This window comes from Oncorhynchus keta, chromosome 10, assembly GCF_023373465.1.
Source record: "Oncorhynchus keta strain PuntledgeMale-10-30-2019 chromosome 10, Oket_V2, whole genome shotgun sequence".
In the NCBI taxonomy this organism is placed as follows: domain Eukaryota; kingdom Metazoa; phylum Chordata; class Actinopteri; order Salmoniformes; family Salmonidae; genus Oncorhynchus; species Oncorhynchus keta.
Window position 1 is genome coordinate 32489798 of NC_068430.1, and position 27739 is coordinate 32517536.

At 42.7% G+C, this 27739-nt stretch overlaps 1 protein-coding gene across 2 annotated transcripts; it reads right to left on the reverse strand.

Moving 5' to 3' along the window:
* LOC118388513 (nuclear ubiquitous casein and cyclin-dependent kinase substrate 1-like) lies at positions 1-27739 on the reverse strand. 2 transcript variants are annotated; one of them, XM_035777680.2, is made up of 8 exons: positions 27470-27739; positions 22105-22154; positions 21912-22008; positions 21681-21727; positions 13502-13651; positions 13267-13413; positions 3561-3719; positions 1-3404 (listed from the first exon to the last, which is right to left on the reverse strand). In XM_035777680.2, the coding sequence occupies exons 1-8, from the start codon at positions 27484-27486 to the stop codon at positions 3124-3126; spliced, it is 948 nt and encodes a 315-aa protein (XP_035633573.1). In that variant the 5' UTR covers positions 27487-27739; the 3' UTR covers positions 1-3123. The 2 variants fall into 2 exon arrangements, with proteins under 2 accessions (XP_035633573.1, XP_035633574.1); XM_035777681.2 differs by lacking the exon at positions 3561-3719.

The following is a 27739-nucleotide window of genomic DNA, read 5'->3' on the forward strand; positions in this document are numbered from 1 at the left end:
TCAATCTTTAAGCACCCAAACTTGTTTTAATTAGTAGTAGCTTTTATTCTCAGCGAAAACAATAATGAACCACAGACCAAGAATGCTTTACAATTTGGCTCAAAAACGTTTTCAACCCAGGGAGGAGTAACAAACGTTCTCTTGCACTCATTTCATGCCTTCTCTTTCACTTCTGCCCGTGTACACTCCTATTTGCAGATCTGAAACAACCGGAAAGGCATAAGCAGTGGTTTGACCTAGATTCCTTCATATAGAGTACCACAGTATGAGTCATAATACCTAGCGGTCAAAAAAGGAAATGGTTCCAATAATTTTTCCACCATTCATTTCTCATAGTGGACTTTAGAAACACTTCAAATAAAATAAGGACTGTGTTTTGTGTACTTACCCTGGTGTGATGTTTTGATAACGGTGTGAATCTTTCTAGGACAATGTGACTTAATATATTGGCCTGTATTTACCCACCTAAAATTAAATGCTAATTAGCTGCTAATGTGGATATCATAAAGAACTACAAACGCCATGATGATCTGGATAAGACCCATGAATCGAGGCAAACGGTAAGAATCTCTGGTTTAACTAATAAATTGGCTACATTTCTTTAAATGGACAATTCTGTGAACTGTCTTGTGCAAGTTTTACATTGACAATTTACCGGTTAGCAAAGATGTCAGCTTGAGATGACATGCAGGAGCTTGCAGGGATTTGTAGTCTTGCTAATGTCTACTTTGATGCTAATTAGCATTTTCAAATCACAGTAAATAGAGCCAAATATAATAAGTCACCTTGTCTGAGAGATATTTACACGGTTATCAAAACATCACCAGTGTAAGCCTAAACAAAACACAGCCCTTATTTTAAGTGTTTCTAAAAATGTATGGTGGAGAAACAATTAGAACCATTTCCGTTTGACCGCTGGGTATTATGGCACCCGGTGGGGCTCTATTGCTGTCACTTATCCAGTCCTATCAGATCTGTGAAGGGCAGAATAGGGGAAATGCAGCTAGTTTTTATTGGTTGTAGAGGAGAGGTATAGAGAAAAACATATGCCGGCATCACTGTTGACTACATCAACATCCTAACTTCTGTCTGAGGTGTGTGTGTGTGTGTGTGTGTGTGTGTGTGTGTGTGTGTGTGTGTGTGTGTGTGTGTGTGTGTGTGTGTGTGTGTGTGTGTGTGTGTGTGTGTGTGTGTGTGTGTGTGAGAGAGGGAAGGAGTAAGTATGAGCTGAGTGCAGGAGAGGGAGAGCGCGTGAGATGAGCAATAGAATGAGAGAAAAGGAGAGTGGAACAGAAAGGAGTTGCTGGGTCTGCTCCCCCAGTCTGCCTAAACCCAGCAGAAAAACAGATGGATAGGGTCGACTTTTCTTTTTAAAATCAAGATACATTTTATTTATTTTCTTAAAAAACAAACATTACAAAAATCTGAATAGAGAATTGAAACAAACCAACAAAACAAAAAAACATTCATTTTAGGGGCTCTCAAAAAAACAACTCTCGATTCAATTAAAAATGCTTGTGGATGCCTGGCACAAAGGGTTGAACATTGAAAGGATGCCCTGGCCATGCCAGGGTAGTGTGTGTGTTGGCATGGGTGTATGGTTTATGCTTGTGTCATGCCCAGCACAGATGCAGCCAAAATCTCAGAACCACAAACCAATGGTAGAGGGTCTAGGGTGAGGAAACACCAACCCCCCTGAGCGTGTGCTCCATCACAACCACACACTGGTAGTACCAGCACACAGCAAACAAACAGGCTCTCTTAGGGCTGATCTAAGACCTGCTTCCATGACCCCCTCTCACGACATAATTAACTGTTTACAGCTCAGAGCAATCTCTGTCTAAAGCACAATAACACCCTGCTACTCCAAAGTGATCTTCAACTCTGTTCCTTGTACTATGAATGTACTGTTATACTGAATATCATGTAAAAATGTGTTGGGTGTGCGCTGATTGTTATTTGTCCCGTGCCAATTATTCTGCCTATTTGCTTTAATAAAATCAAAGCAAGACTGGACAGTTCTATATTCAATAACAAGCTTTGTGTGTTATAGTGAAGACACAGGGCCAGAGCTTAACTTTGGAGTAGGTGGAAATACAACAGCATTAATTCAACCAAGTTAACATTTAAAAAACAACCATAAAACATAGTGTTTGAGAGTTTAAAAAGCACTTTGTCAGTGTCGGCACAGCGCTATGGGGTGAGTGGGCACAGGACCTAAGGGAGAACAATCTAACACGCTTACATATCCTCCCTCCGAGTCTCCAGTGTGGCCTTCTCTGATTAGTCAGCGTTGGGCTGTAACTAAACCAATGGGTATTGTGGCACAGTGAATAAAAATAAAAAAGTGCTTTGATTGGACAACAGCAGTCCACTGAGAAACCAGGATAGAGATGGAAACCCTAACCCAGAAAGGCCCAGGGCTCAGTAATCACTGATCTTTCACTACTGGATAGGTCAAGCAAGGGTTATACTACATAGCTTTCACCTATCCAGCCATGTCAGACCGGAGAGGGGAATGGAGAACTCAGCAGATAAAGAAAATTGCTAGAATATATATATATTTTAATAGAAGGCTCACTTGCACACCCATCAGCCTGCAGAAAGAAAAGGAATGACTCTACACTTCAAGCGACTGTTGAGGACAGATGTCCACTAGCACGGAGCTCTCAGAAAGGCAAACTAACAAAGCCCAAATAACTGTTTTCTGAGCTTCACACAGACTTGTGTAGGAAAGACTAATGCAGCCACTGTGGAGAGGGAGATGAAAAAGAGAAGAGAGGTGTGCCAGTAGAGGTGTAGCCGAGCAGAGGGGACAGGGATGGAGGAATGGGACATGTTCAGAGAGATGGAGTAAAATCTCACTTGTTCTTTCCTTCCATCCCTCACAGCCATATGGTATGCATGTTCTTATGCACACAGATACGATGTGCTCAGTCAGTCAGTCATTACGGGAAGCCAGACACTAAACAACAAACACTAAACAACAAATCCACATGAGGTTCAAACTATTGAGCCAGGCCACCAATGAAACCAAAATAAACTCTAAACCAAGAGAAACAAAAAACTTGAAGGTAAAGAGAGGGAATGGGGAAGAGAAAGAGAGGTGGGACTTCTGTGGGTCTAGTCTTCCCCAGAGGGCACGTCCTCTTCCGATCCGTCCTCCTCTTCCTCCTCCTCCTCCTCCTCATCTTCCTTTTCCTTCTTCTCCTTCCCGGGTGCCTCCTTTGTTTTCTTGGGAGTGGGGGAGGAGTCCTTCTTCACCACCACCTCCTCCTCCTCTTCTTCCTCCAGGGGGCTCTCTGGCTCCTCCTCTTCCTCCTCCTCTTTGGGCGAGCTCTTCTCCAGGGCCTTGGCAGCACTGGGGCGACCTTTACCCTTTCCTTTCATTGGGCTGGGGGTCACTGGGGGAGGAGAGACACAAAGTTATGAATACACATTCATTCAATGAAGTTATGAGGCTGGGAAGATACTTACACATTATCTGAAAAAAGCATATAACAACCGATGCTTGCAGTTCTGAAGAATATGGGTGATTGATTCATGATGAGCGGTCCTACCAGTGGCCTTTAGTCGTGGTTTGGGGGATTTCTTTTCCTTCCTTTCTGGCCGGCTCCGTTTGATCACCTTCTTGCTGCTCCTCTTGCTCTTGGAGCGGCCATAGTCACTATCATCATCATCCTCAACCATGAAGTCTTCATCACTGCCCGACTCATCAGCTAGAGAGAGGAGGACGAGGTGGTGATTATTGGTAATTTCACCTGACAAATACACTACATGGCCAAAAGTATGTGGTCACCTGCTCGTCAAACATCTCATTCCAGAATCATGGGCATTAATATGTAGTTGGTCCCCCCTTTGCTGCTGTAACAGCCACCAGTCTTCTGGGAGGCTTTGCACTAGATGTTTGACCATTGCTGCGGTGACTTGCTTCCATTCAGTCAAATGAGCATTAGTGAGGTCGGGCACTGACGTTGGGCGATTAGGCCTGGCTCGCTGTTGACATTACAATTCATCCCAAAGGTGTTCACTGGGGTTGAAGTCAGGGCTCTGTGCAGGCCAGTCAAGTTCTTCCACACCGATCTTGACAAACCATTTCTGTATGGACCTTCCTTTGTGCACAGGGGGCATTGTCATGCTGAAACAGGAAAGGGCCTTCCCCAAACTGTTGCCACAAAGTTGGGAAGCACTCAATCTAGAATGTCATTGAACGCTACAGCGTTAAGATTTCCCTTCACTGGTACTAAGGGGCCTGAACCATGAAAAACAGCCACAGACCATTATTCCTCCTCCACCAAACTTTACCGTTGGCACTATGCATTCAGCCAGGTAGCATTTGCCTGTTCATCCACCAAATCCAGATTTGTCCGTTGGACTGCCAGAAGGTGAAGCGTGATTCATCACTTCAGAGAACGTGTTTCCATTGCTCCAGTCCAATGGCGGGAGCTTTACACCACTCCAGCCGGCGCTTGGCATTGCGCATGGTTAGCTTAGACTTGCGCATGGTTGCTCGGCCATGGAAACCAATTTTCTTGAAGCTCCCGACGAACCGTTCTTTGGAACTCGGTAGTGAGTGTTGAAACAGAGGACAGGCCATTTTTACACGCCACAGCCCTCGGCAATCCCGTTCTGTGAGCTTGTGTGGTCTATCAGTTTACGGCTGAGCAGTTGATGCTCCCAGACTTTTCCACTTCTCAATAACTGCACTTAGTTGCCTGGGGTAGATCTAGCAGAGCAGAAATTTTTACAAACCGACTTGTTGGAAAGGTGGCATCCTATAGTGTTGCAACGCTGAAAGTCAGAGCTCTTCAGAATGGGCCATTCTATTGCAAATGTTTGTCTATGGAGATCGCATGGTTTTGACAATATTGCAACATTATTTTGCTCTAGTTTGCAGTTTATAGGCACACACACTACCGTTCAAAAGTTTGGGGTCACTTGGAAATTTCCTTGTTTTTGAAGAGCACATTTTTTGTCCATTAAAATATAAAATTGATCAGAAATAGTGTAGACATTGTTATTGTTTTAAATGACCATTGTAGCTGGAAATGGCTGATTTTTTTGATGGAAATTCTACATAGGCGTACAGAGGCCCATTACCAGCAACCATCACTCCTGTGTTCCAATGGCACATTGTGTTAGCTAATCTAAGTATTTCATTAGAAAACCCTTTTGCAATTATGTTATCATAGCTGAAAACTGTTGTCCTGATTAAAGAAGCAAGAAAACTGACCTTCTTTAGATTAGTTGAGTATCTGTAGCATCAGCATTTGTGAGTTTGATTACAGGCTCAAAATGGCCAGAAACAAAGGACTTTCTTCTGAAACTCGTCAGTCTATTCCTATTCTGAGAAATGAAGGCGAGAAAACTGCCAAGAAACTGAAGATCTTCATTGAACAGCGCAAACTGTCACTAACCAGAAAAAAAGTAGTGGGAGGCCCCGGTGCACAACTGAGCAAGAGGAAAGTACATTAGAGTGTCTAGTTTGAGATAGACGCCTCAAGTCCTCAACTGGCAGCTTCAATAAATAGTACCCGCAAAACACCAGTCTCAACGTCAACAGCGAAGTGGCGACTCCAGGATGCTGGCCTTCTAGGCAGATTTGCAAAGAAAAAGCCACATCAAACATTTATACGTGTTAACCCTCGCAAGGCTGCCGGCCCAGAAGGCATCCCTAGCCGCGTCCGCAGAGCATGCGCAGACCAGCTGGCTGATGTGTTTACAGACATATTCAATCAATCCCTATCCCAGTCTGCTGTTCCCACATGCTTCAAGAGGGCAACCACTGTTCCTGTTCCCAAGAACGCTAAGGTAACTAAACTAAATGAATATCGCCTCGTAGCACTCACTTCTGTCATCATCAAGTGCTTTGAGAGATTAGTCAAGGACCATATCACCTCCACCCTACCTGATACCCTAGACCCACTCCAATTTGCTTACCGCTCCAATAGGTCCACAGACGACAAAATCGCAATGACACTGCACACTGCCCTAACCCATCTGGACAAGAGGAATACCTATGTCAGACTACAGCTCAGCATTTAACACCATAGTACATTCCAAACTAGTCATTAAGCTCGAGACCCTGGGTTTCGACCCCACCCTGTGCAACTGGGTCCTGGACATTCTGACGGGCCACCCCCAGGTGGTGAGGGTAGGAAACAACATCTCCACCCCGCTGATCCTGGGGACTCACAAGGGTGCATTCTCAGCCCTCTCCTGTACTCCCTGTTCACCCATGACTGCGTGGCCAGGCACGTCTCCAACTCAATCATCAAGTTTACAGTGGCAGGCTTGATTACCAACAACAACGAGACTGCCTACGGGGAGGAGGTGAGGGCCCCCAGAGTGTGGTGTCAGAAAAATAACCTCACAAAGGAGATGATTGTAGACTTCAGGAAACAGCCCCCCCTATCTACATCGACGGGACAGTAGTGGAGAAGGTGGAAAGCTTTAAGTTCCTCGGCATACACATCACGGACAAACTGAAAAGGTCCACCCACACAGACAGTGGGGTGAAGGCGCAATAACACCTCAGGAGGTTGAAGAAATTTGGCTTGTCACCTAAAACACTCAAACTTTTACAAATGCACAACCGAGAGCATCCTGTCGGGCTGTATCACCGCCTGGTACGGCAACTGCGCCGCCCACAACTGTAAGGCTCTCCAGACGGTAGTGAGGTCTGCACAATGCATCACCGGGGGGGGGGGGCAAACTACCAACTCTCCAGGACACTTACACCACCCGATGTTACAGAAAGGACAAAAAGATCATCAAGGACAACAACCACCTGAGCCACTGCCTGTTCACCCCGGTATCATCCAGAAGGCGAGGCCAGTACAGGTGCATCAAAGCAGGGGCCGAGAGACTGAAAAACAGCTTCTATCTCAAGGCCATCAGACTGTTAAACCGCCATCACTAACATTGAGTGGCTGCTGCCAACAAACTGACTCAAATCTCTAGCCACTTTAATAATTAAAAACGGGGCGGCAGCGTAGCCTAGTGGTTAGAGCGTTGGACTAGTAACCGGAAGGTTGCGAGTTCAAACCCCCGAGCTGACAAGGTACAAATCTGTCGTTCTGCCCCTGAACAGGCAGAACACCCACTGTTCCCAGGCAGTCATTGAAAATAAGAATATGTTCTTAACTGCCTGGTTAAATAAAGGTAAAAAATAAATAAAAAAAATGTATCACTAGTCACTTTAAACAATGCCACATTGTATACCCTACATTACTCATATGAATGTATATACTGTACTCTATACCATCTACGGCATCTTGCCTATGCCATTCGGCCATATATTTATATGTACATATTCGTATACTTGTGTGTATACGGTAGTTGTTGTGAAATTGTTCAGATTCCTTGTTAGATATTACTGCACGGTTTGAATTAGAAGCACAAGCATTTCACTACACTCACATTAACATCTGCTAACCATGTGACCAATAAAATTTGATTTGAAAAAGAAAAGATTAATATGGGCAAAAAAACAGACACTGGACAGAGGAACTCTGCTTAGTAGGCCAGCATCCCGGAGTCGCCTCTTCACTGTTGGTGTGGTGTTTTGCGGGTACTATTTAATGAAGCTGCCAGTTGAGGACTTGTGAGGCATCTGTTTCTCAAACTAGACACTAATGTACTTGTCCTCTTGCTCAGTTGTGCACCGGGGCCTCCCACTCCTATTCTGGTTAGAGACAGTTTGCTCTGTTCTGTGAAGGGAGTTGTACACAGCGTGGTACGAGATCTTCAGTTTATTGGCAATTTCTCGCATGGAATAGCGTTCATTACTCAGAACAAGAATAGACTGACGAGTTTCAGAAGAAAGTCCTTTGTTTCTGGCCATTTTGTTCCTGTAATCGAACCCACAAATGCTGATGCTCCAGATACTGAACTAGTCTAAAGAAGACCAGTTTTCTTGCTTCTTTAAAATCAGGACCACAGTTTTCAGCTATGCTAACAATTGTAAAAGGGTTTTGTAATTATCAATTAGCCTTTTAAAATGATAAACTTGGATTAGCTAACACAACGTGCCATTGGAACACAGGAGTGAGGGTTGCTGATAAATGGGCCTCTGTATGCCTATGTAGATATTCCACAAAACATTTTTTGTTTCCAGCTACAATAGTCATTTACAACATTAACAAGGTCTACACTGTATTTCGGACCGATTTGATGTTATGAAAAAATAAGTGCTTTTCTTTCAAAAACAAGGACATTTCTAAGTGACCCCAAACTTTTGAATGGTAGTGTGTGTATATAAATTTTTAAAAATCGTGAGAACCACAAGACATTTTGTGATAATACCGTATCTTGAGGTCCCTGGTAATTCCAAGCCCAAGATGTACTCTTAAGGAGCCTAATGTTACCGTTACTCCTTAAGGTTCAAGGACCTTGTTATTTTCAGCGGTAGACTGTCTCTGGCAGGCAAAACAGATAAATACATCTAAAAGCAAATCGATTCTCAATTGTGATACGGTTCTAGAACCATAAATCACTTTAATTTTATATTACATGAAAATAATTTCACAAATGCAAAATACACACTTAAGGCCAGCCTTATCACGTTTGAAGCCAACAGTATTTTTCTGTTACACTCAGGTATCCGGTACACGTCAAATAACACTATATTATAGAATGTTGTGTGTGCTGAATTGTCACGTGCAAGGCAAGCGCCAACACTATCAGAGCTGTACACAAGCGCACACCGGCCACAAACAATGTGTTTACAATACCGCTCTGGTAATAAGGACGTATTTATTCGCCCGCAACTTCTGGGGTAGCTAGCTAGCAATGATATCAGAATCCTTGTGAGTAAGTATTAGCTAGGCACTTGTTGTTCGCCTATTGAAATTGTACTTCAGTTCATGAAAATAAATAGCTAGCCAGCTACTTAACCCGGTTGACCAAAGCTAACGTTATATGCAGCCAGCTAGCTTCATCTGGCTACTGAGGCTCAACCGGACCAGGATGTGTTGTGAAGCTAGCCACAATAAAGATTAGGCACAATAGTGGAATTTGCGGATTGCCTTCAAAATAAAAGTACCTCTTTAAAAGTGATGGTTACAATTGGTGGAATCATGCCATATTTATACTAGATCATGTTAAACAAGGTTGGAAGTGAAGCAATGGAATGGTATCAGTCTACTTGGTGACACCCACAGAACACAACTTAAGAGTTTACGCAAATGTTAGCGTTGTAGCTCTTATCGCGGGAGTGACTGTGTGAAATGACCTACCCAGTCAGCCTATTGTGTGCATTGACATTCATATTGCACTGTACAGCTTTACCTAAGGATTGGGGATCAATGAAATGGGAAAGTCTACTCAGTACCAAAGAGATTTTTCTCCAACGTCCTCCTCAGAGTTATCAGACTCCAAAACATCCATGCAGTATTGTTTCTCCTCAGGAATAGTGTTCGATACACATTGGTTGACAATAACTGTGGCTCAATTCACAGTTGTTTCAGAGTTCTGCAATCACATGCTGACCAGACATGTCGCGTGCGTCGCAAAATAAATGTAGAAATCCATGTTATTCAATTATTGCACCCACACTGCTCGCGCCCGCCAAAGAGCATCTGCGATGCCAAGGGCTAAAATAGAAGTCATTCCTATTTCTGACGCAGATCGTGCTGCAAGTCCTGCCTCTACAATCTCCTCATTGGTTTATAGAAGCAGGTACCCACGTGCCATCTCATTGGTTATACCCACGTGGGTGATTGAAAAACTAAATGTTTTGTTGGTCATCGTGGTAATACTATGTAAGTGTAGATGCCAATCACCGTATAAATTCAAAGATGAAAAAGCCTGGAAGGAGGAGAGATGACTAGAAACGATTCAGTTGGCCGTTTTATGTGTGGATTAATTATCGGAGTAGAGGACCTTGATGCATCTCAGGTAAAATAACTCAATGTTTATATCCCGGGACAAATTAGCGAGCAAGTTCAAGCTAACTAGCTAAATTTCCATACATGTTGAATGCTTTTGGACCTGTCCCCAAGTTAATGTAATTGGTTCAGAGTTGGTTTTGATATTTTAACCTGTGTGTCATGATCGCGTTTGTTATAGGGGGACAAAATACATTTATGCATGATAGCGCACGTTGCCGGTTTGGGTTCCGTGTAAGAGCTACGACGCTAATGTTCTCTGGGTGTTACTGAGTAGACTGATACCCCATGTCATTGATCCACTATCCATAGGTAAGGCTGTACAGTGAAATAAGTATGCCCCTAATGCAATTAAAGTCTAACACATCCACTGAGATTTAAACAAATCAAATTTTATTTGTCACATACACATGGTTAGCAGTTGTTAATGTGAGTGTAGCAAAATGCTTGTGCTTCAAGTTCCGACCATGCATTAATATCTAACAAGTAATCTAACCTAACAATTTCACAACAACTACCTTATACACATACACAAGTATAAAGGAATGAATATGAATACATACATAAAAATATATAAATGAGTGATGGCCGAACGGCATAAGCAAGATGCAGTAGATGGTATAGAGTACAGTATATACATATGAGATGAGTAATGTAAGGTATGTAAACATTATATAAAGTGGCTAGTGATACATTTATTACATTAATTTTGGCTAGAGTTGAGTCAGTATGTTGGCAGCAGCCACTCAATGTTAGTGATGGCTGTTTAACAGTCTGATGGCCTTGAGATAGAAGCTGTTTTTCAGTCTCTCGGCCCCTGCTTTCATGCACCTGTACTGACCTCGCCTTCTGGATGATAGCGGGGTGAAGAGGCAGTGGCACGGGTGGTTGTTGTCCTTGATCTTTTTGGCCTTCCTGTGACATCGGGTGGTGTAGGTGTCCTGGAGGGCAGGTAGTTTGCCCTCGGTGAAGCGTTGTGCAGACCTCACTACTGTCTGGAGAGCTTTATGGTTGTGGGCGGAGCAATTGCCGTACCAGGTGGTGATACAGCCCGACAGGATGCTCTCGATTGTGCATCTGTAAAAGTTTGTGAGTGCTTTTTGGTGACAAGCCAAATTTCTTCAGCCTCCTAAGGTTGAAGAGGCGCTGCTGCATCTTCTTCACCACTCTGTCTGTGTGGGTGGAACTTTTCAGTTTGTCCGTGATGTATATGCCGAGGAACTTAAAACTTACTACCCTCTCCACTACTGTCCCGTCGATGTGGATAGGGGGGTGCTCCCTCTGCTGTTTCCTGAAATCCACGATCATCTCCTTTGTTTTGTTGACATTGGGTGTGAGGTTATTTTTCTGACACCACACTCCGAGGGCCCTCACCTCCTCCCTGTAGGCCATCTTGTTGGTAATCAAGCCTACCACTGTAGTTTCCATGAAACAACGTTAGAGTCTCTAATGTCTCTCTGGAAGACAACCCTTGCTCGGATTTCATCAACCTGGTTGTCAAGAGACTGGACATTGGCAAGTAGTAGGCTCGGGAGCGGTGGGCGGTGTGCCCGTCTACGGAGCCTGACCAGAAGACCGCTCCATCTGCCCCTTCTGCGGCGCCTTTGTTTTGGATGGCTTGCTGGGATCCAATCCATTGTCCTGGGTGATGGACCAAACAGAGGATCCGCTCCGGGAAAGTTGTATTCCTGGTCGTAATGTTGGTGAGTTGACGTCGCTCTTATATCCAATAGTTCCTCCTGACTGTATGTAATAAAACCTAAGATTTCCTGGGGTAAAAATGTAAGAAATAACATATAAAGAAAATACTGCATAGTTTCCTAGGAACAAGAAGCGAGGCAGCCATCTCTGTCAGCGCCGAAAATGAACAAATAGTATTTTGTTGATTTTTCTATAACATTCCAACCTCATGGCATAATTGTACTATTTATTTGCATCACTGTCAATGGCATAATTTCATTTTGAAGGCTAACAGCAAAGTCCACTATTGTGGCTAATCCTTATTGTGGCTAGCTTCACATAGATGGGTCCCGACCACCATTAATCAAATAAAAACCATCTTATAAATGAAGGTCATTTTAGATGACGACAACTAGTTATATAGTTAGCTAGCTAACTACAGCTACTGAAACAGGTTGTCATTTTACTATGTTTTTGGGGAAGAACATTGTTTGCAGCCATCAGCTAGCTAGCTTTTTATGAGCAGCACTGTAGGTGCGCGAGACAACTTTACCAGCATCATAGCATATGTATCGATGAATCGTTGTGACATATGAAATACGAGTGATAGTGTAATCAATGTGTAATAACTACGTAAAAAAATGATGAACGAGTTAAATTATTATGTGACGTGCAGTCATATTCAGGTCCTGATTGGACAAAAATGTTATTTGACGTGTATCCTTTTTGACATGCAAAGACCCAAACGACGTTCCATAATTTGGATCATGCTAGATAGCTAATTAGCACAGGTGGTCCCTCGGTCTTCCATAAACAGGCGCTGTAACATGGAGATATGGCCTGTGGGAACACTAACCCTATCAAAGGTGTCTCTATTAAGCTTTTTTATGATTTACGCTATATGAAAGATAAAAGGTCCTTATGCTTCTAAAACCGTGCATCAAGCGATGCGTGTTAATGTTCAAACCGAACATCGGGGTTCTTAAAAAAACTCCCCCTATACAGAAGACGTCTTCGTAAGGCTGGGCGGTATACTGTATTTTACATTATAGGGGTAATGATGCACAAACCTGTTTGGGTTTTTAGCTTACCTTCTACAACGGGATTTGAATGTTTGGTTTGTTAAATGGAATACGCTGTGTGTACCTCCACTTTTATAGTTTACTTCGCTAATTGAGTAATCTCTCCAAATGCAGCTTTCCACACAGAATTAGACCCGCCCCGTCACTCAAGGAACGCATTTCTTATTCATCGACCCCAAGACACTTGCGATCAGTCTGCATGGTCATTTCAGCACATACAATGTTGATGACAATGACATTTTCACTTTGCTTCTTAATATAAATCCACTAGCTTACTACAATTACCTTATTCGTTTGTGTTTCTTACATCTGCAAACAGCTCGTTTGTCTTTTCTTGAAGTTGAATTGAACAGTATAAAACAATCAGAAATAAGAAAGACCCATTTAAATCACATAGAATATATATGTGTTGCCGCCCCAGGGTCACGCACGAAGCAAATTTTATACAGCGAATTATTTAAGAAAAATAATAATAATACCGTGATATTATATTTTGGCCATATTGCCCAGGCCTATGCCTTCAATTCAAATACTTATTTGTAATGTAATGGAACAGAGTCATGATCAAGGGTTAGGTCCGAGTAGGCCCGTTTTGTTTTGAGTGGTTGACTTACGGTCTGCGAAGGCCTCCTCCTTGTCTTCACGTTCCTCGTCCTCACTGCCTCCGTCTCCCAGCAAGATCTCTCTCTGTTTAGACACGGCCTTGGTGGCGGCCTGGCGCACTGTACGCACCTTACGGCTCACCTCCTCATCACTGTCATCTAACATACAGAAATGTGTAGCCAGGTTATAACACACAGTCATATTATAACTGGCGTACACACTGGCACCTCAGTGTATGAGTCTTACCCGTGGGTCGTTTTCTCTTGGGTGTCCTCTTAGTGGGCTTTGCCACCTTGGCTGTCTTGCCCTTTTTGCCTCGTTTAGCTTCGTAGTCGCTCCCTCCATCCTCCTCATCTTCCTCTCCAAAGTCATTGTCTTCATCACTGCCAAAGTCATCTGCAACCAAACAGAAAAACATTAGCAGTAGCCCGGTCACATAACTCCTGGCCACTAGCCTGGGCCCCTTCCCATAGCCCTAGTCCCCTTCCCATAGCCCCCTTCCCATAGCCCAAGTCCCCTTCCGTCCTTGATAGTGTTTTCCATTAGCGCCGGGTCGGCTAAACCAGCCAGTCACAGACGATTTTCTACTTTGACTTCATATTAAACTAGGCTACTTTCCATTTAAAAAGTTTCAATTCACTTGTCTGTCGAGCCCTCTCCCGCTAGAATGAACGATATGCATCTTCTAGTGATCTATTTGTCAGTCACAAAGCGAGCGATATCAGGGTAACTCAGTCTGCCGCCTGTCCCGCCTCCGGTACAATTTGATTGCGCTGTGGTTGGTTGCAGTCAAATGTCTTTCGACGGAGGGAGAGCATGATACTTGTAAATTTGCACATCCCATGTAATGTAAGTGGTAATGATGAGTCAAAATTTACTTAGCCCAATTATTAATCAAATATTTGCAGCATTTTGCCAAAAATGGACTACATCAAGATCTGGGATTCCCAGGCAGATCCAGATATTTGTATTTTATCAGAAACATGGTTAACTGAAATAAATGTGGATTTTGAGGATACTATTGATGGTCTTAGAGTACTCGTGCTGATAGAACAGGCAAAGGTGGCGGTGTTGCCATCTATACAAAAAGTCACCTTCCTGTGTCTCTTAAAGGCTACTTCCAATCCTAAACAATTCACATATCTAGCCAAGTCTTCATCTAGGTTCTCATTCTAACGTAACTGTTCTGGGAGCCTACCGCCCTAAGAAACGTTTGTTAACTAGTCCCGCTGACTTTGTCACTGGTGACTTTAACGTGTCCTGAGGAACCCAAGACCGTTTAAAGGATTTTTTATAATAACCTAAACCTCACCCAGTTGGTTACCAAGTCCACATGACCAAATCTGTCCTGATGTTTACAAATACTGCAGAGAAATGTGTGGCTAGTGGTATTGTTTTCTCCCTGGACATTAGTGACCACTGTCCCATTGTTTGTGTTAGAGATGTTAGGACTCATAGGACAAAACCATGCATTATTACAAAGAGACATTAACCTCTACCATTGTGATCTTGATGGTATCTTCGCTATACCGGATTCTGAATTGGCTCTTAATCATTTTATGACTGTTTTTAACATCACTGAAGATGAGCATGCCCCGTTTATTTATTTAATATATATATATATATATATATTGTTTAACTGTTCAACATAGGTAGACCCATTGTTTCACAACCTGAATTATCTGAGTTCATACGCAATAGAGAGACGCTTCCTGGGCTATGGCTAGAAGTACTGACTCCGCCAGGACTGGCAATCCTTCAGAGAATTGAGAATTGTGTGTTTAAAAGCTAAATCTGATTATTATATTAAAAATACTCCTGACTGTACTAGAAATCCCTATAAAATCTGGAAAACTGAAATCATTAAAGGGTTGTACTTCCTCTACTCTTCCCTTACAAATGAATGTAGCGTTTGGCCCTATAACTGATAACATTGATATAAATAATTAATTAAATCAACATTCGATTTCTGCCGATAGAATTCAAAAGCCTACTCAATGCGAGAATTCAAAAGCCTACTCAATGCGAGAATTCAAAAGCCTACTCAATGCGAGAATTCAAAAGCCTACTCAATGCGAGAATTCAAAAGCCTACTCAATGCGAGAATTCAAAAGCCTACTCAATGCGAGAATTCAAAAGCCTACTCAATGCGAGAATTCAAAAGCCTACTCAATGCGAGAATTCAAAAGCCTACTCAATGCGAGAATTCAAAAGCCTACTCAATGCGAGAATGTACTGGATGTTGATGGGGAAGCTTTACTGAATAATTTAGAAAATGTCAGTTGGGGTTTTTCCTTTCGGCAATTCACAAACAATGGTTTGTTGACATTAAGATATCAACAGGGCCGACCATTTGGATCCAGGTCATTGTTGGTTCAATAACCCACATATTTACATTAAACACTTATCAGGAAATATTCCTAAGTGTGGAAATGTGCTGCCACTACATAAGGGAGGTGATTGTTGTGATCTTGACAACTATCGTCCCATATCAAGGCTTCCTTGTCTAGCTAAGATTATTGAATCCTTGGTGAATGTGCAACTTGGTTCTTTTTCTTTTCTTTTAGCTTTAAAAAATAAGATCTGTGAACTGTATTTTGAATGTACATCAAATCAGGGTTTAGACCAAGCCACATAAATATTACTGTAACCACATCTGTTGTATATTATCAATTCTTTGGATGCTAAGATGAATTGTGCTGCCCTATTTATAGATTTGTCAAAGGTTTTTGATACAGTTGATCATTCCATCTTACTGAGTAAGTTGTCTGTGTTAGTCCTTAGCACTGAGGCCCGTTTGTGGTTTCAGAATTTTCTTAGTGACCGAACCCAGGCTATTATGACAGACGGGGTTAAATCCACACTTCTTGAAGTGCTTAATGGTGTACCCCAGGGTTCAATTGTGGGGCCATTGTTGTTCACGTTGTATATAAATGGCATTGAATGTTACAGGTGTTAATAGTATTTCCATCGGGGCGGCAGGTAGCCTAGTGGCTAGAGCGTTGGACTAGTAACCGAAAGGTTGCAAGATCAAATCCCTGAGCTGACAAGGTACAAATCTGCAGTTAATTAGGCAGTTAATTAACCCACTGTTCCTAGGCCGTCATTGAAAATAAGAATTTGTTCTTAACTGACTTTCCCAGTTAAATAAAGACATAAAAAAATAACAAAATTCATCTCTACGTAGATAAGTTATTTATTCCTGTGCCTCTTCAGTGTAGCAGGCCATTCGTGACCTTCAGCATGATTGACTCATAACTTCCGGATCTTAACTTGGTGTTAAATGCTAATAAAACCAACTTTATGCTGTTCTCTAGGTCCCATAATGTTGACTGGGGACCTGAGTATTTGCGCTCCAAATGGAGCAAGTTTCTCACTATGAGAACTTGAGTATCTGGATTGATAACAAGTTGTCTTTGGAAAAACACATTGAAAATGTGACAAAGCTGAGCTCTATGATACATATACAGTGGGGCAAAAAAGTATTTAGTCAGCCACCAATTGTGCAAGTTCTCCCACTTAAAAAGATGAGAAGCCTGTAATGTTCATCATAGGTAAACGTCAACTATGACAGACAAAATGAGAAGAAAAATCCAGAAAATCACATTGTAGGATTTTTAATGAATTTATTTGCAAATTATGGTGGAAAATAAACTTTTGTTATTGTCCAAATACTTATCTCAATACTTTGTTATATACCCTTTGTTGGGAATGACAGAGGTCACACATTTTCTGTAAGTCTTCACAAGGTGTTCACACAATGTTGCTGGTATTTTGGCCCATTCCTCCATGCAGATCTCCTCTAGAGCAGTGATGTTTTGAGGCTGTTAATGGGCAACACAGACTTTCAACTCCCTCCAAAGATTTTCTATGGGGTTGAGATATGGAGACTGGCTAGGACACTCCAGGACCTTAAAATGCTTCTTACGAAGCCACTCCTTCGTTGCCCAGGCGGTGTGTTTGGGATCATTGTCATGCTGAAAGACCCAGCCATCTTCAATGCCCTTGCTGATGGAAGGAGGTTTTCACTCAAAATCTCACGATACATGGCCCCATTCATTCTTTCCTTTACACGGATCAGTCGCCTGGTCCCTTTGCATAAAAACAGCCCCAAAGCATGATGTTTCCACCCCCATGCTTCACAGTAGGTATGGTGTTTTTTGGATGCAACTCAGCATTCTTTGTCCTTCACACGACGAGTTGAGTTTTTACACAAAAAAATGATATTTTGGTTTCATCTGACCGTATGTCATTCTCCCAATCATCTTCTGGATCATTCAAATGCTCTCTAGCAAACTTCAGACGGGCCTGGACATGTACTGGCTTAAGCAGGGGGACACGTCTGGCACTGCAGGATTTGAGTCCCTGGCGGCGTAGTGTGTTACTGATGGTAGGCTTTATTACTTTGGTCCCAGCTCTCTGTGGGTCATTCACTAGGTCGCCCCCGTGTGGTTCTGGGATTTTTTCTCACCGTTCTTGTGATCATTTTGACTCCACGGGGTGAGATCTTGCGTGGAGCCCCAGATCGAGGGGGATTATCAGTGGTCTTGTATGTCTTCCATTTCCTAATATTTGCTCCCACAGTTGATTTCTTCAAACCAAGCTGCTTACCTATCGCAGATTCAGTCTTCCCAGCCTGGTGCAGGTCTACAATTTTGTTTCTGGTGTCCTTTGACAGCTCTTTGGTCTTGGCCATAGTGGAGTTTGGAGTGTGACTGAAGGTTGTGGACAGGTGTCTTTTATACTGATAACAAGTTCAAACAGGTGCCATTAATACAGGTAAAGAGTGGAGGACAGAGGAGCCTCTTAAAGAAGAAGTTACAGGTCTGTGAGAGCCAGAAATCTTGCTTGTTTGTAGGTGACCAAATATGTATTTTCCACCATAATTTGCAACTAAATTCATTAAAAATCCTCAAAATGTGATTTTCTGGATTTATTTTCCTCATTTTGTCTGTCATTGTTGAAGTGTACCTATGATAAAAAATTACAGGCCTCATCTTTTTAAGTGAGAGAACTTGCACAATTGGTGGCTGACTAAATACTTTTTTGGCGCACTGTATATATATTTTCTCTTATAGAATTAAATCCTGCCTCAGTTCTGAAAACAGAAGGAAGATTGTTCAAACAACGCTTCTCCCTGTAATAGACTATGGTGACATTTACATGCATGCGGCAGCCTCTGCTTTTAAAACATTGGAGTCCGTATTCCATTCACCAATACGTTTTACCACTGGGGACGGTTATAGGACCCATTGTGTTCTGTACAAAAATGTGGGATGGACCTCTGTAAGAAGAGAGGTGCATTATTTATTCACAAAGCAGTCGTACGGAAACTTCCTCTGTACATAACTTCATTGATTAAATTCAGATGTACAAATGACCAAACCCGTTCTCAGGGATCAATAACTCCTTTAGTCTCCACATGATTTCATTTTTTTAGCCCCTGATGTGTGGAATATGCAGAAATCCTTGCAGTTAGATATTCTGGTGCCTTTCAGGCATTTAAAATGATTGATTGGAGGCTGATGTTACAGAATGTGATTGCTTTTCTTAAATATGTTTAATGTGCATTTTATTTGTAATGTCTTTGTAGGGCTGTTGTATTTTATATAATGCGTTTTAATTTATATACATTTAAAATACTATAAAAAAACAACCATTTCAAAGATATGCAGTTCATATAAAGAAATCAGTCAATTGAAATTAATTCATTATGCACTAATCTATACATTTCACATGACTGAGAATACAGGGATGCATCGGTTTGTCACAGATAACGTTTTAAAGCTATGGGTGTGGATCAGAAAACCAGTCAGTATCTGGTGTGACCATTTGCCTCATGCAGAATACATAACACATCTCCTTCATAGAGTTGAACAGGCTGTTGATTGTAGAATGTTGTCCCACTCTTCAATGGCTGTGCGAAGTTGCTAGATATTGGGGGGGGGGGGTACTCGAACACGCTGTCGTACACGTCGATCCAGGGCTTCCCAAACATGCCGAATGGGTGACATGTTTAGTGAGTATGCAGGCCATGGACGAACTAGGCCATTTTCAGCTTCCAGGAATTGTGGATAGATCCTCCGGATATGGGGTTATGCATTATCACGCGGAAACATTAGGTGATGGTGGCGAATGAATTGCACCACAATGGGCCACAGGATTCTGTCATAGTATCTCCGTGCATTCAAATTGCCACCAATAAAATGCAATTATGTTCGTTGTCCATAGCGTATGCCTGCCCATACCATAACCACACCGCCACCATGGGGCCGTCTATTCCCCAACATTGACATAAGCAAACCCCTAGCCCACACTACGCCATACATGCTGTCTGCCACCTGCCCGGTACAGTTGAAAAAGTGACATCCCTGAATAGCACACTTATCCAGCGAGCCAGTGGCCATCGAAAGTGAGCATTTGTCTACTGAAGTCGGTTATGGTGCCAAACTGCAATCAGCTTAAAGACCAAAGTGAGGATGACGAGCACGCAGATGAGCTTCTCTGAGATGGTTTCTGACAGTTTGTGCAGAAATGGTTTGGTTGCGGAAACCCAGTTTCATCAGCTGTCTGGGTGGCTGGTCTCAGATGATCCCGCAGGGGAAGAAGCCGGATGTTGAGGTCCTGGGCTGGTGTGGATATTCCTGCAGTCAGCATGCCAATTGCATGCTCCCTCAACCTCTGTGGCACTGTGTTCCGTGACAAAACTGCACATTTTAGAGTGGTCTTTTATTGTCCCCAGCACAAGGTGAACCTGTGTAACGATCATGCTGTTTAATCAGCTTCTTGACATGCCGCACCTGTCAGGTGGATGGACTATTTTGGCAAAGGAGAAATGCTCACTAAATGGGATGTAAACAAATTTGTGCAAAATCTGAGAGAAATAAGTATTTCAGCTCATGAAACAATGGACCAACATTGCACATGTTGCGTTTATATATATATATTTTTTTTTTATGTATTGGGCTTCATTTGTAAATGTATATAGGGCTCTTGTAAATAGTTGTATCTCAATGTGACTACCTGTTTAAATAAAGGTTAATAAAGTAGCACAACACTTATTTAGCGATATTGTCAAAACGATAGTCAAAAATAATATATTTAACTATCGATTTCTCCCCCCCCCATATCACTAGTTGAATCCTGACCCCACCAAGCTTGAACCATAGCCTCCTCTTCAGGATTTTTTCCCTGACCCCAAGCTTGAACCATAGCCTCCTCTTCAGGACATTTTCCCTAAACCCAAGCTTGAACAACATCTCCACTACTGAAAGGGATCATAGATTTATCATAATTCATAGCTCTATCACAAATTAACCTGTTAAGGAAGTCGAGAATTTAAGCAGCTTTTCGCAGCTTTTTGTTAAAAATCGCGCAACATTTCAGCGCCCTGCTATTCATGCCAGGAATATAGTATATGCATATGATTAGTATGTGTGGATAGAAAACACTCAGACGTTTCTAAAACTGGTTAAATCGCGGCTGTGACTATAACAGAACGTGCGTTTCATCGAAAAGTGCATGAAAATCTGATCACTGAAAATGGAAATAAATATCCATGCGCGACTTCAAGGAATTGTTCAAAGTGAACCAAATTAAATTAGGCCGAGGTTGCAGTGCCTACAGCTTCCACACGTTGTCTAGTCTTGTCATTTGATTCGCATTTGATTCTTGGTCTAACCGAATCAAGGGAACCGATTCCCTCCGGTCTCCGACCGGATGTTTTGGTCGAGCTCTCTCCAAGACATTTTTTCGAGACGACATCTATAGAATTTACATCGCCTCCTGATGAATTGTATCGCTTATTAACGTGTACTAATACCTAAAGTTGCATTACAAAAGTATTTCGAAGTGTTTTGTGAAAGTTTATCGTCGACTTTTTGTATTTTAAAAAATGACGTTACGTTAGAAAAAGCTATTTTTTTTCCGTTGTTCACACAGTATTCTTAGATCGATATCTAGGCTATATATGCACCGATTTAATCGAAAAAAATACCCTAAATGATGTTTATGGGACATCTAGGAGTGCCAAGAAAGAAGCTCGTCAAAGGTAATGAATGTTTTATATTTTAAATCTGCGTTTTGGTTTGCTCCGGCTAACGCAAAATCTGTCGTGTTAGGTGACGTTGCAGTATTTTGAGGGTGCATGGTATCAGATAATAGCTTCTCATGCTTTCGCCGAAAAGCATTTTACAAATCTGACTTGGTGGATAGATTCACAACGAGTGTAGCTTTAATTCAGTATATTGTATGTCCATTTTAATGAAAGTTTGAGTTTTATCAACCTCTATAGGTGGCGCTCTTGAACATTTCCGCTGATTGATGTTCCCACCACGGGACCACGTCCCTCAGAAGTTTTAAGACTTAACACAAAATTAATTGTTAATCAACCAGTTGATGAATGGAAAATGTCAGAATGGCTTACCTGCTGAATCATTTTTGGATTTGGAGAGTTTTTCATCAGAATCCTCACTGAAACAAAAAAACAACAATTGAGCAACAAGACACCGCAACTCTACACACCAAGTCGGTTTTTTATAGAACCACCAAATGTCAAGTTGAACTCGTATTTCTAAATCATGCATGATGCCTATGGAAGATGTTCACTGAAGTTTGAGTCAGGATTCAGCCGTTTGCTGCGGTTCTCCGGGCTCACCTGTCCTCCTGAGAGTTCTTTGACCGCTTGCGCTTCACCTCGCGAGGAGCCGCACGAGGCTTCTTAGGCTTGTCTGAGTTCTTCCCATACTCCTCATCTACAAGGGAATTAAAAAAGGGGTTACACACACAGCTTATCTACAGGGGAAAGGGGTTGCAGTTGCACACACGTACACAAACTCTTGCTCTCTCACCTGCGTCATCAGATTCCTGGAATTGTGAGTAATTCACCACCTTCTTGTTCCTGTGAAGTAAACACAAACAGAGATTTCCTATCAAGTTTCTAGTCGGTAGGATGAGGACTGTTGCCGTAAGACAAAACATGCAGAAATAATCATCATGACAGCCTTCACTAGCAGTTACATGCTGTCAGGGGGACCCAGTTAACACTTTTACCCCCCCCACGCATCCCTAGCAAGCATTGCTGATTAAACTAATTGCATTTTAAACTGAAGTTCATGATTAGGTGATCATTGGAGGCAGGTGTGTCACATTTATGCCCCAGCCCCAGCTAACACCGATCAAGCCCTCGAGGACTAGAGTTGCCCATCCCAGGTACAAGTCAAAAGTCTAATGTGGCTTCCTCTCCTTCGTCTGCACCGATTTCAACACACACAGGGTGGATGAAAGCAATCTGGAGGACAGGGCTCTAAGTGAAACCATTTGGGTCACATATGCTCCTAAATATTTTGCTGTGCAAACTGTCATGTTAAGTTGGAGGCACCAGTTATCAGCCAGATTATAATTGTTATAATTGATTAGGCGCCGCTGTGCCGCTTTTTCCTATTCATGACAAATGTCTACAGAGAAAACTGCTGGTCTCTAGCCTAAACCACTCAAAAGTTGTGACCATATTATCGGCACTACGTTTTGATGGGGGGCGCATATTACACTCAGAAACTTTTTTATTTTATTTTTTTTTTTACTTTTGTCATTTACCAGACGCTCTTATCCAGAGAGACTTACATGACCAATTACGGTTAAGTGCCTTGCTCAAGGGCAGACCTTTTTTTCTTCACCTAGTCGTCTCGGGGATTCAAACCAGCGACCTTTCGTTTACTTGGCCAACCCTCATAACTGCTAGGCTACCTGCCACCCAGGTAACGGGCTGTGAACACCTTGTTCAGTCATGACATTACCTCATTAGTTAGTTACCAACCTGGTAACTTCACCAGTATATCCAAACATTTGGAGGCACAGAAAGAATGTTAAAAGGACAGCTACTTCAGGAGATCAATGACCATAGCAATGAATGAATGATTTTCATGTTATAACACAAACATGACATTCTTAAAGAGAGTGTACAATTTTCAATGCATTTCGATAGAATTAGGCACCGTTTCCCATCCTCCTGATTTCCGCTTACAAGCAAAAACCAATGCAGGCAGTACCAGTGACTCACTCAATACAAAAGTGGTCAGATGATGTGAATTCTACACTCCAGGACTGTTTTTCTAGCACAGACTGGAATATGCTCAGGCTTGCAAACTATTACGGACTACAAAGGGAAACTCAGCCAGGTGCTGCCCAGTGACGCGAGTCTACCAGATAGGCTAAATGACTTTTATGTTCTTCGAGGAAAGCAACACTGATGCATGCATGAGAGCTCCAGCTGTTCCCGGACGACTGTGATCACACTCTCCATAGCTGATGTGAGCAAGACCTTTAAACCGGTCAACTTTCACAAGGACACGGGGCCAGACGGATTACCAGGACATTTACTCAGAGCCTGCGTGGACCAACTAGCAAGTGTCTTCAAAGTAATTTTAAACCTCTCCCTGACCGAGTCTGTAACACCTACGTTTCAAGCAGACCACCATAGTGCCTGTGCCCAAGAACGAGAAAGGGTAACCTGCCTAAATGACTACCGCCCCGTACATATTTTGCATTACTCATCTCATACAGTGGGGCAAAAAAAGTATTTATTCAGCCACCAATTGTGCAAGTTCTCCCATTTAAAAATATGAGAGAGGCCTGTAATTTTCATCATAGGGACACTTCAACTATGACAGACAAAATGAGGGGGAAAATCCAGAAAATCACATTGTAGGATTTTTAATGAATTTATGGTGGAAAACAAGTATTTGGTCACCTACAAACAAGCAAGATTTCTGGCTCTCACAGACCTGTAACAACTTCTTTAAGAGGCTCCTCTGTCCTCCACTCGTTACCTGTATTAAAGGCACCTGTTTGAACTTGTTATCAGTATAAAAGACACCTGTCCACAACCTCAAACAGTCACACTCCAAACTCCACTATGGCCAAGACCAAAGAGCTGTCAAAGGACACCAGAAACAAAAATGTAGACCTGCACCAGGCTGGGAAGACTGAATCTGCAATAGATAGGTAAGCAGCTTGGTTTGAAGAAATCAACTGTGGGAGCAATTGGGGCGGCAGGGTAGCCTAGTGGTTAGAGCGTTGGACTAGTAACCGGAAGGTTGCAAGTTCAAACCCCCGAGCTGACAAGGTACAAATCTGTCGTTCTGCCCCTGAACAGGCAGTTAACCCGCTGTTCCTAGGCCGTCATTGAAAATAAGAATTTGTTCTTAACTGACTTGCCTGGTTAAATAAAGGTAAAATAAATAAATAAAATTAGGAAATACAAGACCACTGATAATCTCACCCCGTGGGGTCAAAGATCTCACCCCGTTGGGTCAAAATTATCACAAGAACGGTGAGCAAAAATCCCAGAACCACACGGGGGGGCCTAGTGAATGACCTGCAGAGACCTGGGACCAAAGTAACAACGCCTACCATCAGTAACACACCAGGGACTCAAATCCTGCATTGCCAGATGTGTCCCCCTGCTTAAGCCAGTACATGTCGAGGCCCGTCTGAAGTTTGCTAGAGAGCATTTGGATGACCCAGAAGAAGATCGGGAGAATGTCATATGGTCAGATGAAACCAAAATATAACTTTTTGGTAAATTTTAAAAACAAACAAACAAAAATATATATATATATATATTTGTAAAAGAAATCGTCCAATTAATCGGTATCTGCTTTTTTTGGTCCTCCAATAATCGTTATTGGTGTTGGAAAATCATAGTCGGTCGACCTCTAGTCCAAACACTCCAAGACAGTCGTGAAGAGGGCACGACAATGCCTATTCCCTCTCAGGAGACTGAAAAGATTTGTCACAGGTTCTCAGTTTCTCAACAAGTTCTACAGCTGCACCATCAACAGCATCCTGACCGGTTGCATTACCGCCTGGTATAGCAACTGCGCGGTATCAGACTATAAGGCGCCAGCAGAGGGTAGTGCGTACGGTCCAATACTTCACTGGGTCCAAGTTACCTCCCACCCAGGACCTCTATACCAGGCAGTGTCAGGGAAAGGCTCAAAAAATTGTCAGCGTCTCCAGTCACCCAAGTCATACTGTTCTCTCTGCTACCGCACGGCAAGCGGTACCGGAGCGCCAAGTCTCGGTCAAAAAGGCTTCTTAACAGCTTCTACCCCCAAGCCATAAGACTGCTGCTACGCACTGTTTACTATCTATGCATAGTCACCCTAACCCTACCCACATGTACAAATTACCGCAACTAACCAGTACCTCTGCATATTAACTCGGTACCAGTACACCTGTTGTATTCAGCGCATGCGACAAATACAATTTGATTTATAACTTTTGTATTAGTAAAGTTGTTTCTAGATTATACATTTTTGGATACTGGGCACAATTTATCACAAATTGAGAGATTTTTAGATTGTTCATTTCACACTGATAAATTCCCCTCAGGGAATCAAAAGGAAGATTCAATGACTTCAATGTAATGTAGAGTCAGAAGGGCAAAGATGGACGCAGATTATGTGAACATAACTCTAGGAACAACACCTGGTTCATATAAGATGCACAACTCAGTAGGGTTCTTCTCATCTCCAGTAAGTAGAAAACGTATGCATCAAAATGCAGCCGGGACAATGTATTCCCAATTATTCCAAATCAAGGCGCAAACAGGATTTCATCCACCTCAGTTCCGTCTATTCCACCACACCCCCAAATACACTCAGCCATCAATCATGCATCAGCAGTATGCGTTTTGATGTTAAAAAGTTCCCTCACACAGAAGGGGATAGTTTCTCTAGTAAACTGGATGCTTGTCTCACTTCTCCAGTTTCAAGGACTCATTTGGGAAAGTGGATGAGTGGAATGGGTTAACACACCACAGAAGACCAGTGCTGTAGGTGACACAGCTGACCACAGGCAGGTACTCAATGTAATACACACCTTCAGAGCCGTGCCATAATATACACACACAGGCATGAGGCATACATAACCTACATACAGTGGTCTTGATCTCGAACACACACCCTTCTATTTTCCCACCCCCCTGACGTCCTAACACACACCAAAGTGATTGGAAACATTGTATGCAATAGTAACTATAGGCTTCCAAGGTACTTCATATGGTTAAATGTGCTATCGTGGGCAAGGGAGGTCAAGGCAATAAACGCTTTTACAAGCGCAGGCCCTGTCGCCACCGTGAAGACCTCAGACACACAGGCCGAAAGACAAAGCCCTGACCACCACTAGAAAAGCAATCGCCATGAGCTCAAACGATCCCCCCCCAAAAAAAACAATTTAATTTTTTTCTTAAAGAGGGACCCACGCATTACCTGGGGGGGGAAACGGGAGCAAGGGGAGGGGCAACCATCGACGCCACATTGCTACTTTGTTGCATATTCGTGTGCAATATCGGTTACATTGTTGCAACAGTTGCTTGATTCGCTTCCGCTATATTTAATTAACAAGCAACGTCCATGTGTGTTTATCTTGCGAAATAGGTTATTTTCTTCGCTCAAATGCGACCCTCTCGGTCTTTTCAGGCAGCGAAGAGCTAGGCGTGGGGGGGGGGTGACTTCTAAAGCCACTCCGCCCCCCTGCTATCAGTGAAAATGTAGCTCCTCAGCTCTCCCTTTCTCGTACCGCGTTTTCACTCAAAACCAACAGGCTGCCGTCGCCCATTTCAAATTTCATTGTTCCCCAATAAGACCATAGAATAAAACAATTGCGTTTCAATGGTGGGGAGCCTACTTGGAACTAGTACAGACGTCGCTAGGCTGCGTGTTAATAAGATCACATCCCATGAGCCGATGTCCACCACCAGTCCTGTTTTTTATTAACGTTTCAGAGGCTCTCGTGGATGAATGGGTAGCCATATTCCCCAGTCTGATCTACCTCCCATCTCACACAAAATACCATGACATACCACATTTTAGGAACACGTAAATACAACTGAAACATAAGGGTATCGCACCAAATGATATTCGAGTAGGATCGGTTTTCGTAGACATGATTCACACCAGATGCACGCACTCTCGCCAAGGGGCGCGCAAATACAGGCATTTTCACCCCGCCATGGCGAACGAACAGTCCACATTGCAATGATCCATGCTTGTAAGTGCGTGCACAAGGAGGGAAAAAAATACATTTACATAAATGTTTCATAAAATAAACGGAACTGTAGCCAAAAACACAACATGGTAGAGACGTACGTGTCTCCTGTAAAGGCAGCGTGCACGCCACACTGCCTCAGCGAAGGACATTAGAAAAACGTACCTCACTGGTCTTGACATTTTGCAGAAATACTGTAGAGGTTAAGAATGTAAGAAAGGGAAATTAAATCCAGGAAAATAAAAATGAAATCGTCCCGCTCTGCAACTCCAATGGGCGCAACGAAACGTTCCAACGCCCGAGCTCCTGCGTAAAACGAAATATACGGGAACGAATTTATTTTCCAAACGCGATTTTAGTTAAAATTTTACCTTGAGCTACTCAAAATGGTGAATAAAACAAACTGAAACTGCAGCATGTGCGCAACCTAACAGA

Bases quoted from the DNA above. Each gene is read 5' to 3' on its own strand.
- LOC118388513 (XM_035777680.2), bottom strand. The intron at 22,009-22,104 runs GTGAGAGAGCAA...ATTCCCTTGTAG, and splicing joins CCAGGAATCTGATGACGCAG to ATGAGGAGTATGGGAAGAAC. The intron at 3,405-3,560 runs GTAGGACCGCTC...CTCCTCCCCCAG, and splicing joins ACCACGACTAAAGGCCACTG to TGACCCCCAGCCCAATGAAA.